Genomic DNA, 14,553 nt, shown 5'->3' with positions numbered 1-14,553 from the left:
GTCTGCGTGGGCACAGGCAGGTGACAGCCAAGGCTGAAGGCCAAGGCTGAGGGGGGCTGGCGGGTGGGGGGCACTCACACCACAGTGCACACAACACAGGCAAACCAGAATAGAACCATTTATTTCACAGCTTGGGGCAGCCCCTGGGGCCCCTCTCCTGTCGTAAACCACTTCCTGTCGGGAAGGATAACTGACGCCACAGGAGCGACCTCTGAGAGCTGCGGAGAGCTCGTGGGTGGGCGGCTGGGTATGTGAAGGGGCCAAGTCGAATGGGACACCCCACTCCTAGGTTTCCCCTCCCGATGGGGTGGTGATGGCCCGTTTCTCTAGCTCCACCCCCAGCGGAGAGGGCAGAGGGTAGAAGGGGTCTCTGCAGCTCCAGGGGCCCGGGAAGAACCTGGGCCCCCTGGGAGGCCTTAGTGTTTGAGCCACCTTGGGGGTCAGGGAGCAGCCTGAGTGAGGCTTGAGGCTTTCTAAGCTGGAAGGACACAAAGTGCCAGCAGGCGGGGACAGAGGGGGAGAGAGGCCTGAGGACCAGCCTTAGGCAGGAAGCCCGGCGCCCCCCTAGGCCAGGTCTGTGGACACAGAGCCGCCTGGGCCTGGCTCTGCCCAGCCTCCCAGCGGTGAATGGGCCTCGCCCAGCCTCCCAGCTGGGCCTGGGTGGGTGGGGTGGGGTGGGGTGGGGACGGCTGGGGGCCTGGCGGCCTCACGGTGAGAGTAGCAGCTGGATGAGCTTCTGGAACTGCTCCCGGTGCTCGTAGATGTAGACCTCAGTCTCCCACAGGGCGTTGACCAGCACCGTGTCACTGACCTCGTCCAGCATGATGTCTGTCCCCAGCTGGGGATTCAATCTGTCCGGGTCAAGGAGGAAGGGTCACACCCAGGACACTTGGCCTGGGTAGGGGACGAGAGCTAGGACTGGGGCGGACTCAGGACACAGAGCAGCCCCCTGGGGAAAGGGAAAGTCCAGGCTGGGGACTGGGGCCAGCAGAGCCCTCACCTGAAGTACTGGATGTCAACCATCTCGCACCAGGCCCGGGCCCGGTCCACGGCCCGCCCATCCGGATCCGTGCACTGGTGAGAAGCAGCCTCTGTGAGCGTCCAGCACACACCACACACACAGCCCCTGCCTGGGGTCCCCAGGTTCCAGGTTGGCTTAGCCCCCTATCAGCAGAGTGACTTGGGGCAAATCCCCCTTTCTGGGCTGCAGTGACTGTCCCAGCTATGCAGAGGGGCACGGTCTGTGGGTTTGACAGGTGGCTTGGCAGCATTCAGGGTCAGTGAGCTTGGAGGGGCTGAGTGGACAGGCCTCCACCTCCCTGCCCCCTTAGCTTTTGTCCATCTGACATTCTGGGCTTCCACATGGGCTGTGTTTGAAGGAAGGAATCCACAGCTAAAAAATGCTTGAAAATCCCACCGTAGGTGGTCACCGAAGGTCCCTGCCAGCACTGAGGCACTGTATAGGGGAACTCCCCCTGCCCTGAGCTGGCTGAGGAGGGTCAACAGAGTCCTGCCATCCCCATGACACCCAGGGTCCCACGGGAAGCCTCGTCCTGGGGCTGAGATCCCGAGGGAAGTGGGCCTGGGGAGGGGCCCATACTCACACAGTCCACCACCATCTTGCTGAGTTCCTTGGCCCCAAAAACAGTCTTGGCCAGTTCCCAGGGGTTGCTGGGACGGAAGACGTCCACACAGGTCACAGGCACCTGCGGGGACCTCCCTGTCCCCAAGGAGACGACAATGGAGAGTTTCTTCACCTTGTTGCTCTGACCCTGTTGGGACAGGACAGGTCAGAGGAGGCCTGCCCCACAGATCGGGGGCACCCAGGGGTAAGAGAGGCTCCCTGGGGGATTGTGAGGAGGCGTACAGGCCTCCTGTGGCAGAAGCACAGCCTGTGCTGCCTCTCCTTTGCTTCGGAACAAGTTCTGCTGCCAATCTTCTGGGCAACCTTGGCAACCCACCTACCCAGGCTCCCCATCCACTCAGACGGGTGATGTTTGCGCACCCTTCCCCATCCCCCAGTCTCTCACTGATTCCCTCTTCCTCCAGGAAGCCTGCCCTTCCACATCTGGCCCCTAGAGGGCGCTCACCTCCCTGCCGCCTGGGGCTTCATCAGGGGTTTGGTGATGACCGCAGTGACAACTACGGCCAACAAGGATGCGGCACACTCAGGGTCAGGCACTGTTCTAAACACTTCACAGATAAGAGGCCACGGAAGCCTCATGACAGTCCCCAGGCAGGTACTATCAATAGCCCTAGGCAGTGGTTGAAGTGAAGCACGGGCAGAGACAGGCCCCAGACCCAGAGGCCCCTGCACCACACTGCTTCTCCTAACGTGAGTGGGCCTTGCCCACCTCTGCACTAAGCTCCTCGGGCTGAGGGCCGCTTCTCTTCCTCTGGATCACTGACTGCACTGCCCCATCCCCAAAGGCCTCAGCATGGGCTCCCCTCCTCTGCGAGCCCTTTCTGAGCCCTCATGTCTCTCAGCAGGGGTGATGCTCCTGGGCCCCCGCACAGTTCTGTCACAGCACCTAAAACACGCGGATGGATGTGTCCTCGTTTATGGACTGTCTCCCCTAAATGTGAGCTCCCCAAGGGCAAGCGTGTGTCTCCAGGCCGGGCAGCGTGGCTAGGCCTGTGACTGGCACATACTGGTATGCATGCTGTCCTCCCCACAAACAGCAGATGCTGTTCATTGATCATAACACCTTTCACCACCTAGTCCGGATTGGGCCTCAGAATCCCTCTTAGCACAGTGCTTTGGGCACACACCACCAATCAGGCAGGTTCGAGTGTGACATGAAATTGCTTGCTGTTAAGTGCACAAATGAATGAACACATGAAGAAAAGCCATTTGTTCTCCCAGGAGTCAGCCCAGGAGTACAGTCAAGGTTTGCAGAAACAGGAGAGGCCGCTGTGGGCGGTCACGTCCAGCCCCTCCAACCCGAGGTGGCTCTCACCTTGCGGATCAAGTCCTGGTTGTACTCATGGATCTCCGTCATGGCGTCCAGCGTGGGGTTGTTGGCCAGCAGCCCGCCATCCAGGAAGCGCCCGCTGGGCCGGAAGTAGGTGGGGGCTGCCCCACTGCTCCGGGCTGCCCGCCACACCAGTTGCTCTGGGGGTGGGGGAGGAGGGGGCCCAGTGGCACAAGAGATGTGCGTTTCAGATCTAAGGGTGTGTGTGTGTGTGTGTGTGTGTGTGTGTGTGTGTGTGCACGTGGCACTGTGGGACGAGGGTGAGGCTGGGGACTCTTCAGAAACAGGACTGACAGGCCATGCCGTCTGGCCCCGCCATCCTGGTGGAAGGCAGGGTGCAACCTGCCCGAGGCCTGATGGCTCCCCGGCTCTGCCAGCCCTCAGCTGATACCCTTGGGAGGGAAGACCAGGGCAGTGGGTGGGATGGTGGTGGGCTGGGGGTGCCTGGCAGCAAGCTTGCGACTCCCACCCACCAACCTGCAGCCTCTCGGGCCAATCACTTCCCACAGATGCATCAAGCATGGTTTTAACCTGAGGGTTGAGTTGGAGGCTTTAGGTTAACGTTCTGGCCGACACGAGGCTCCCGTACACACTCTGGAGCCTCGTAATTCCGGAAGAGGTGGAGTTCAGCCGGCTGCCGGTCGGACAGTGTCCCTGTCAGCATGACCCTGGAGAGAAAGAAGGAGCAGGACACTGAAGCCACTCACCCATCCGCCCTTGACAATCCACCTTTGGCAATTTTTGTCCAAACTGCCGATGCACTAATTCTTAAACTCAGCATTCCTACTTCTGGGAACCCATCCTAAGACACTCCCACATGTGTGGGGAGATGGGCACACACTAGGCTATTAATGGCATTAAAGCAAACGACTGGCAACAACTAAATGTCCCCCAGTGGGACGGTTCATGCTCCGTGGCTCCTCTGCGAAGTGGGGTCTGTGTTGCTGGAGAACGGCTGAGGTATTGCTTCATGTACTGATGGATGGTGAGCGCCAAGATTTATATTTAAGTGGAAAAAGCAAGGTTCAGGACGGTGTGTGTAATATGCCACCATTTATTTAAAAACAAACCCCAAAAGACCCTATGTACCTATCTGCTTGGTCAGAGGGTAACTCTGGAAGGACCCATGTGCAGAACCTGGCAACAGTGAGCTGCCTCTGGGACAGGGGACTGCTTAGGGGCTGCAGCTCCAGGACAGGAGTCGGGGGAAACTTTTCAGCGTGTCATCTCTGATACTTAATCCGTGTTCTACCATGTGAGTCTACAACATATTAAAGAAGACTCCTGTCTCAAGAGACTCAGACATCCTTAAATACTGAGGGGAGTGTAGACTGACACAGCCCCCTTGGAAACCAATATGTATTCAGACCCTTACAAATGTCCTGGCTCTTTTTTTAAAAATTTATTTTCGGCTGTGTTGGGTCTTCATTGCTGCACGAGGGCTCTCTCTAGTTGCGGCGAGCGGGGGCTACTCTTCATTGAGGTGCGCAAGCTTCTCATGGCGGTGGCTTCTCTTGTTGCAGAGCACGGGCTCTAGACACACGCGGGCTTCAGTAGTTGTGGCACACAGATTCAGTAGTTGTGGCTTGTGGGCTCTAGAGTGCAGGCTCAGTAGTTGTGGCGCACAGGCCCAGCTGCTCTGCGGCATGTGCGATCTTCCTGGACCAGGGCTCGAACCCGTGTCCCCTGCCCTGGCAGGCAGATTATTAACCACTGCGCTACCAGGGAAGACCTGTCCTGGCTCTTTTATCTGGGAATTCCGTTTTGGAAAATCCAGCCTAAAGGAATAATCTTGGTTACAATGAAAGCTTTTTGTTTAAGGCTATTCATGCAGTGTAATTTATTACAGTGAAAAGTGAATGCTCTACATGGAAATAATAGGAGGGAGTGCCTAAACAGTGGAATGTTTTGCAGCCATTTCAAATTATACTAGCAAGGAGTTGAGACTAACACAGAAATGTGTTTGTTACAATGAAAAATATAAAGAAAAGGGAACAAAAACTATGCATGGGAAAAAAAGATTAGTTTTCCACCTCTAAGAATCTTGTGGAAAGGTTATTTGAACAGACCTCTCAATGAACAAAAAACTAAATGCTGGAAAAAAATTTTTTTGATCTTAAAAGCACAGAAGATTGGGCGATTGGGATTGACATGTATACACTGATGTGTATAAAATTGATGACTAATAAGAACCTGCTGTATAAGAAAATAAATTAAATAAAATTCAAAAATTCAAACAAAAAAAAAAAGCACAGAAGATCTGATAAGATAGAAAGGAAAATGAGGGTAAACTCTGAGGATAAGCAAGAACTCACAGAGGTAAATGGAGCACAGATCCATCTCTGACCTGAAGGCAGACACCAAACTATCAATTTGAACTTCCATGCTGATGGCCTCATGGGGCCAGAGGGACAGAAGTCAAAGCCCAGGGTTCACTAAAGGTTAGGGATCTAATGGGAGACCCTCCCCATATTAGGTTGCAATCCCAAAGGGCTACTCCCTTGGATAAGGGTAAACCAGAAATAAACCTGCCCCTTTGCCACCCCTGGAGGCTGTGAGTAAAGTTGGCTGGCATTAAACAAAGAAAGGAGAAAAAAAAAAATCCCTGAAAATGTATAACCACAAACTAACCCTCCTGCAGATCTGTAGTCTAAATTCACATCACCTGGGGGGAAGTTCCAAAACCTTCATGCCAAGAATTTAGTTACAGTGACCCTAGATGCTACTGTACGTGGGTACCTGGAAGATACAACATAAGACACTCTGGAGAAGATACCCTCATTCTAGGCTTCACAGAATCTGCACATATTTCTCAACAATAAGGAATACCACACAGTTCCAAAAAAGGTGGGGAGGGGGACATCAAGAAATAAAACACCATGAATAAGAATAAGCATAAACAACATAAACAGCAAAACATACCTACATAGACAGCAGTTATTTGAATCCTCAAAAGACTGTAAAACAGCTATGCTTGGGACTTCCCTGGTGGCACAATGGTTAAGAATCTGCCTGCCAATGCAGGGGACACGGGTTTGAGCCCTGGCCCAGGAAGATCCCACATGCTGTGAAGCAACTAAGCCCATGTACCACAACTACTGAGCCTGCGCTCTAGAGCCCGCAAACCACAGCTACTGAGCCCGCATGCCAAAACTACTGAAGCCCGTGTGCCTAGAGCCCATGCTCCACAACAAGAGAAGCCACCGCAATGAGAAACCCATGCACTGCAATGAAGAGTAGCCCCCACTTGCAGCAACTAGAGAAGGCCCACGTGCAGCAATGAAGACCCAATGCAGCCAAAAATAAGTAAATAAAGTAAAATTATAAAAAAACAAACAAACAGCTATTCTTACAATGTTGAAAGACATCAAACACAAGCTTGATAATATTTTCAGGGAATAGAAAACTATAAGTAATGACCTAGAAGATCTGAAGAAAAAACAAAGAGTACTTCTAGAAATTTAAATAAATAAATAAATAAAAACTCAATGAATAGGTTAAATGGAAAATCAGATAAAGTTAAAGAGAGGATTAGTGAATTGGAAAATAGGTAAGAAGAAATTATCCAGAATGCAACTCAGAGAGATAAAATGAAAGAATATACAGGAGAAGCTAAAAGACATGAAAGACAGAAAAGCTGTAACATTTTTAACTGGAGTTCCAGAAGGAGAGGCAAGAGAAAATTAGGCAGAGGCAAGGTTGAACAGATAATGACTCAGGCTTCCAGAACTGAAGAAAGACATGAATCCAAAGATTTAAGAAGGCCAACAAATCCCGTGCAGGATAAATTAGAAGGAATTCATAACTAGATATATCATAGTGCAACTGTAGAGCACCAAAAACAAATAAACAAACACATAAATAAAAGCATCCAGAGGAAAAAAGACTACTTACTTTCAAAAGAGCAAGAGTTAAGTTGAAATTGACCGCAAGTGTAACAATGGATGCTAAAAGGTATAGAATGATATCTTTCTTGTTCTATAAGAAAATCACCAGCCTAGAATTCTATACTCAACAAGAATAAGAGAGAAATAAAAGAATGTTCAACTGATGAGGGTGAAATACAACTAGTTTCAAATGATGAGAGTGAAATAAACCTATTTTCAAACAACTCTGTTAGTGGAGAATTCACTACCAGCAGGCCATCTCTATGGGAAAGGCAAAAGAAGGTACTTTAGGCAGGAGGAAGGTGGTCACAGGAAAGACTGTAAAGCAAAGAAGTGATACACATGTATACATACACACACACACATATGCATACTCGTATACATACACACATACATGAGCTGGAGCCAGCTCATACTGGCTTGTGAGAACCTATTGCTAAATCTCATGAGCTGGTTGTTAAACTGTTGGTAGCTTGAAATCAGCCATGGTGGGGGTATTTATGCCATGGGAAACACTACAAACCAGGGTTTTATCTCCCTACAGATCTGGTTTCCCAGCTCACCGCTAGATAAATATAAATAAACATCAACTTCAACAAACAATATCTTGTGAGGTTTAAAAAAATAAGATAGATTTAAAATTCAGAAAAGTAATTACTGGGTTGGCCAAAAAGTTCGTTTGGGTTTTCCCATAAGATGGCATGGACCTAGAAACTGTCATACGAGTGAAGTAAGTCAGAAAGAGGAAAACAAATAACGTATATTAACGCATATATGTGGAATCTAGAAAAATGGTACAGATGAACTGGTTTGCAAGGCAGAAATATAGATACAGATATAGAGAACAGATGTATGGACACCAAGGGGGGAAAGCAGGGGGTGGGGGGTGGGGGTGGGATGAACTGGGAGATTGGGATTGACATGTATACACTGATATGTATAAAATGGATAACTAATAAGAACCTGCAGTATAAAAAATAAATAAGATTAAATTAAAAAAAAAGAATGTGTTTGTGCCATCCAAATTCTTCTGCAATTTTCTTTAAAAAAAAATCCTTGATTATCTGAGGGGGGATAATGGTATCAATTAAATTTAGACTTCTATAATACGCACTAAAAAAAAAGACAACAGAAATGAGTGCATAAATTTCAAACTATTGGGTTGGGGGTGGAATGTAATGATTAAAACTATTCAGTAAATCCAAAAGAAGGCAAGAAACATGGAACAAAATAGGATAGCATATGTCATCCCCAAAATATGAGTAATTATGTAAGTATAAATGGATCAGCCATATAAACTATTAGGTTAACTATATGAAGGTTCTGATAGCCAAACCAATCAGCTAAATCGGACTTAACTAATTAAATAACTTAAATAAATATATTACTATGCAATAAAAATCTATAAATAGACTAAATGCACAGATTAGATAAAGAACAAATCCAACTATAGGCTATTTACAAGAGAGACATGTAAAACATAAGGATCAAGAAGGCTGAATTAAAGCATGAGCACAGACATACCATGCAAATATAACCAATGAAAGCTAGTATAACTATATTAATATCAGACAAAATTAAGGCAAAAAGTATTCTTAGAGCTAAAGAGAGCTTCTTCCAGTCACCGGAAAGATTCATAAAAACTTAAATTTACATGTACTTAATTTCATAGCGTCAAAATATTAATGTAAAAATTGACAGAAGTAAAGGGTCAAAAGGCAAATCCCCAGAGTGGAAGACTTCAATGTATCTCTCTCAGTAATTGACAGAAGAAGTGGACAAAAAAATTAGTATACATACAGAAGATTTGGAAATTTTAACAATGTTTCTAGCCAATATGACTCAATCAACATGTATAAATATTGGCATTCAAGGAAGAATCCACATTCTTTTAAATTACACATGGGACATCTACAAAAACCGACTGAGGAAGGCCACAAATCAAGTCTCAATAATTTTAAAGGACCAGAATCAAACAGAGCATGTCCCCTGGCTACAAAGCAATTAATAGCAAAAAGATAACTTGAGGGCTTCCCTGGTGGCGCAGTGGTTGAGAATCTGCCTGCCAATGCAGGGGACACGGGTTCAAGCCCTGGTCTGGGAAGATCCCACATGCCGCGGAGCAACTGGGCCCGTGAGCCACAATTACTGAGCCTGCGCGTCTGGAGCCTGTGCTCCCCAACGAGAGAGGCCATGACAGTGAGAGGCCCACGCACCGCGATGAAGAGTGGCCCCCGCTCGCCGCAACTAGAGAAAGCCCTCGCACAGAAACGAAGACCCAACACAGCCAAATAAATAAATAAATAAATAAATAAAATTAAAAAAAAAAAAGATAACTTGAAAAATCCCTAAGTTTAGAAATTGAGAAACACCATTTTTAATAACCTACGGTTAAAAAATAATAATAAATATTAGAAAATATTTTTGAACTCAAAAATCATAATTGTGCTTATAGGCTGTAATTAAAGCAGTACCTGGAGGAAAATGTTTAGGTTTACAAACGTACACACACACACACACACACACACACACACACACACACACAAAATATATATACATATATTATATAGTAGAAGAGAAAAAAGGCCAAAAAATCAATGAGCAAAACATTTACTTCAAGAAGTTAAAAAAAGAACAGCCAAATAAGCCCAAAGAACGTACAAGAAGGACTAAATATATAAGAGCAGAAATTAATGAAACGGAAAACGTACATACAATAGAGAGCCAATAAATAGCCCAAAGTTGGTTGTTTGAAAGACTAATCCAATTAAAAAACTTGTAGTAGCAAGACTATAATTTGAAAAGAGGAGGTGTAAATAATCAGGAATGAAGAGGGCCATCACAGCAGATGCTGCAGACACTGAAGATAATAAGAGAATTTTGGAACAACTCTATGTCAGTAAATTTGAAGATTTATTATGAAATGGACATATTCCTAGAAAAACATAATTTAACCAAAACTAACTCAAAAAGACATTTAGAAACCCTGAATAGTGTTATAACCATTAAAGAAATTAATTCCGTCATTAAAAATTTTCCTACTAAGCAAACTCCAGGCCTAGATGACTTCACTGGCAAGTTCTACCAAATATTCATGGAAGAAATAAAATCACTATTATATTAACTCTTCTGGAAAACAGAAAAAGAAGAGACACTTCCTCAAAACCAAAACCCTGGGCTTCCCTGGTGGCGCAGTGGTTGAGAATCTGCCTGCTAATGCAGGGGACATGGGTTCGAGCCCTGATCTGGGAAGATCCCACATGCCGCGGAACAACTAAGCCCGTGAGCCACAATTACTGAGCCTGTGCGTCTGGAGCCTGTGCTCCGCAACAAGAGAGGCCGCGACAGTGAGAGGCCCGCGCACCGCGATGAAGAGTGGCCCCCGCTCGCCGCAACTAGAGAAAGCCCTCGCACAGAAACGAAGATCCAACACAGCCATAAATAAATTAATTAATTAATTAAAAAAAACCCAAAACCCTGCAACCTAAAAATGGGAAAGAACAGGTCAATCTCACTCATGAACACGGATATAAAAATCCTAAACAAAATATTAGCAAATTGAACCCATCGGAATCCTCTCTGTAAAAGGCACCAGGAATTGAAAGCAGAGATTCAAACAGTTTTGTGTATACCCGGGGGGCATAGCAGCATTATTCACAATAATGAAGCTAATAGGTGGAATGAATCAGATGTCCATCAACAGATGAATGGATAAACATATGGTCTATAAATGCAATAAAATATTATTCAGTCTTAAAAAGGAAGGAAATTCTGTCACATGCTACAACATGGATGAACCTTGGGGACATTATGCTAAGTGAAATAAGCCAGTCACAAAAAGACAAATACCGTTTGATCCCACTTACAAGAGGTACTTTGAGGAGTCAACTTATGGAGACAGAAAGTAGAATGGTGGTTGCCAGGGGCTGGGGGAGGGGAGGAATGGGGACGTTGTTTAACGGGTACAGAGTTTCAGTTTTACAAGATGAAAGAGTTCAGGAGATTAGCTGCACAACAATGTGAATATACTTAACATTACTGAACTGTACATTTAAAAATGGTTAAGATGAAAAAAAATGATTAAGATAGTAAATTTTATGTTATCTTACCACAATTAAAATTTTAAAAATAAACAAATGGTATTTCTAAATACCAACCACAATTAGAAAATGAAATGTTTAAAAATGTATAATTTACAGTAGCACAAAATATATGCAGTGCTTAAGAATAAAAATAACAGGCGTGTAAGACTGCTATAGATAAAATTATAAAACTGTACTGACAAACTTTAAACAAATGGAATGTTTTGCTATGTTCCCTAATTGGAAGACTTGGTGTTTTAAGATGTCAATTCTCCCCTAAATAAGCTCACAACAAACTCTTATATATATAATAGATAAACAACAAGGTCCTACTGTATAGCACAAGGAACTATATTCAATATCCTATAATAAACCACAATGGAAAAGAATATGAAAAAGAATACGTGTGTGTGTGTATAACTGAATCACTCTGCTGTACACCAGAAAGTAACACAACACTGTAAATCAAGTATACTTCAATAAGAAAAAAATAAAGCATACAGATTCAATGTAATCACAATCAAAATCCCAACAGGATTTGCTTTTCTGTAGAATCTGACAGTCTGATTCTACAATTTCTATGGAAGCGCAAATAGCAACAAGTAACCCACATCTTATACAGCACTTCTATGTGCTAGGTGCTTTTTACGTGCTTTATAAACACAACTTTTTTACTTCCCATGAAAGCCCCAGGAAGCAGGTAGTATATTATTCCCATTTTTGAGAAAAGGAAACTTCAGGGTACATGCTCTTAACTACTTCTCTAAAGGGCCTCCAACAATAGCCCTGAAGAAGGACAAGGTGGGAAGCCCTGCTATAAACTTGCTATAAACACTGCAGAATAAAGGCTCCGTGGTCAAAAACAGACCCAAGAAAGACCCTGGACCCACTGCAGAGGAAGCAAGGCCTGCGATGTGGAGGGAAAGACAGACTTTTCACAGATGAGGCTGGGGAAACTGGTTATTTGTGGGGAAAACAGGAAATTGGATTTCTCCTGATAGAAAAATCAACTCCAGGTTGATAAAAGACCTAAACGTGATAGGCAGATCGAGGGAGCTTCCCGACCTGAGACCCAGGAAAGCAGCTTCATGCCTCCAGTTAAGGAAGGGTTATTGAATGGATATAAAAAGCACAAATCATAATAAGGAAAACATTTCTAAATTCTACTGCATTAAGAACATCTGTTCATCAACAAAACACCGTAAGGAGAGTGAAAAGACAAGCCTAGAGTGGGAGAAGAGATCCATCAAAGGACTAGTTTTCAAAATATAAAAAAGAGAATTAAGAAGCCTCATAACCCCCAGCACACAACCCAATTTTGCCAAAAATGGGTAAAACACTTGAATAGGAACTTTATAAAAGAGGAAATCCAGATGGCCTCTAAACATATGAAAAGGTGTTCAACCTCACTAGTAATCAGGAAAATGAAAATTCCAATCAACAGAGACAGTATCTTTCACCCCAGATTTATAAAGACAAAAACGTTATAAAGCTAAATTGGTTTGACAATAAGCAAGAATGCAGAGTGCCAGGAACTCTCAAACATGGCTAACGGGAGTGGAAATAGAAACCACCACTTTGGAAAACAGCTGGGCAGAATCTAAGGGTTGAGGCCAAGCAGACTTGGCAGCTCTACTCCTAGGCATGTGCCCCCCGGGGTCTTCTGATAAGTCCCAAGATGTCCACTGCAGACTCAGGAGGCCCAAACGGAATGACCCAAGTGCCCGTCGAAGGTATCTGGAGAAATAAACCATGGGGGCATAGTCATAGGAGCCGTGAGAATGAATGAAGCACAGCTTCACCCAACGGTAGGGACCATGCTGATGAATGCGGCATTGACAGAAGGAAGGATAACACACAAAAGGATTCCGTCCAAGCCCAGAGACAGGCAGGACCGAAACCGTGCTCAGGGCTGCATTCAGGCGCCGAAACTAGACAGGAAATCCGGGTCACAGGAGAGCGGTTACCTCCGTGGGAGGTGGGGGGGAGCAGGAACTATGATGGGGGCTCTCACACACTCAAGGGGCTTTTGGACTTGGCTGGTGGTCATATGTGGGTGTCTGCTTTAGAACTATTCATGGAACTGTTTAATGTACTTTTCTAAATGTATGTTCTATTTCACCATAAAAAAGAAAAAAAATGTCTAGGATAGAATATACAAAAAATGTTTTTCAAAACATTAACTTTTGGTTAATAAATCATGGATATTTTCCTCCTCTTTTTACTTTCCGTAACTTCCAAATTTTCTTAAAAGACTATGTATTATTCTTAAATGGAAAAAAAAAAAAAGCTTTACTATCAAAAGAAATCCTTCTAACCCTCCAGGGCTAGCTCACACCTCACTTCCTCCAGGAAGCCCTCCCTGACCACCTTGTTGTCAGTCCTTTCTCCCCCTTGCTTCCACGGATAGTCAGTTGCTACACTTTTCAGGGGCCTGCTCTGGGGCAGGCACTGTGCTAGACGCCGGGGCAACAGAAAAACAAGGCAGTCACGTTCCTGCTTCATGGAGCTCACAGTCTGGCAGGTGAGCCAGGCATTAGGCAGACAATAATGTAATTCCAGGATGGGAAATAAATACTACAAGGAAGTGGTGGTGCTGAAGGTTCTTCTGGAACCTCTTAATGAGCACATGCTGCCTTGCGTGGCTGCCATTTTTTTTAGGTCACTTATCTCCTAACCAGATCATAAGCCTTCCCACCTGATGGCTGCATCACCCCATCTCACACACACACACACACACACACACACACACACACACACACACACACACACACGCAGTGCTGGGGGCAGAGCTGTGCTCAGCAAGCGTGTGTGTGAGGGATGAGAACCGACCCCCTTTGACCCAGGGATGTGCTGTTTGGGTGGAAAAACATCAGACATGGGTCGAGGGTGCTCTGCACCCGCGTCCCCCAGCCACCCCGCCCCCCACCCTCCCATTCAGCTTTAAGCAGACCAGGGCAGGGAGCCCTCTGCTCCCAGGAAGAGCCGACGGGGTGCGTGGCTGGGGCCAAAGCCGCTGTGCCCCCGAAGAGGAGGAGGAGGAGCCTTACTTGGGTTTCTTGACATCCGTCATCTTGGTGTGCTCTCCAAACTCCCGCTTCAGGAACTCCTCCAGGGGCCCCGACTCATAGGGCCGAGAGCCCCGGAATACCTCATCCTTCATGCGAAAGTACATGCCACGCATGTAGGCCATGGACTTGCCTAGGAACAAGGGGGTCGGAGGTGGGGAGAGGTGCAAGGGCTGCCCTGACAGGGGGCCTGAGCACAGGATCCAGCGGGGGGCGGGGGGCAGATTTACCAAAGCACCAACCAAGCTGGGGCTCCTGGGACCCTCCTCTGCAACTTCCCCCACAGGCAGAAATCCCCTTCGGTAGCCCCAAGGCTCGGCACTTAATCTTGTACTCGTAATTTGTATTTTTTCTTTAAAGAAGGGGTCCTGAATGTGTAAAAGCTTATAAATCTAGATCCACCCCGTTTGCCATGGAATAGAAAGACCAGCCCTGTCCCGTGAGAACAGACAGCTTCCAAGGGGCAGGCTGCACCTCACAGGACAGAGAAACCGCCCAGCACGCCTCAGCCGGCCCAGGGGTGTGTGAGCGGGGGGGCTGT

The 14,553-nt window shown here is 46.3% G+C and overlaps 1 protein-coding gene across 6 annotated transcripts in view; it reads right to left on the bottom strand.

Moving 5' to 3' along the window:
* Positions 1-105: 105 nt before the first annotated feature.
* PLA2G6 (phospholipase A2 group VI) overlaps positions 106-14,553 on the bottom strand; it is a 51,462-nt gene continuing 37,014 nt past the window's right edge. For all 6 annotated transcript variants that reach the window (XM_057557408.1, XM_057557407.1, XM_007189039.3 and 3 more), the window contains 6 exons: positions 13,995-14,145; positions 3,507-3,643; positions 2,961-3,115; positions 1,605-1,772; positions 1,001-1,074; positions 106-851 (listed from right to left, as the gene is read on the bottom strand). In XM_057557408.1, coding sequence (XP_057413391.1) covers positions 707-851; positions 1,001-1,074; positions 1,605-1,772; positions 2,961-3,115; positions 3,507-3,643; positions 13,995-14,145 — 830 coding nt within the window. In that variant the 3' untranslated portion in view covers positions 106-706. The remainder of the gene's footprint in view (positions 852-1,000; positions 1,075-1,604; positions 1,773-2,960; positions 3,116-3,506; positions 3,644-13,994; positions 14,146-14,553) is intronic.

The sequence above is a fragment of the Balaenoptera acutorostrata genome, chromosome 11 (assembly GCF_949987535.1).
Source record: "Balaenoptera acutorostrata chromosome 11, mBalAcu1.1, whole genome shotgun sequence".
Classification (NCBI taxonomy): domain Eukaryota; kingdom Metazoa; phylum Chordata; class Mammalia; order Artiodactyla; family Balaenopteridae; genus Balaenoptera; species Balaenoptera acutorostrata.
Note: the sequence above shows the minus strand (reverse complement) of the source record. Positions and strands in the feature narration are given on the sequence as shown.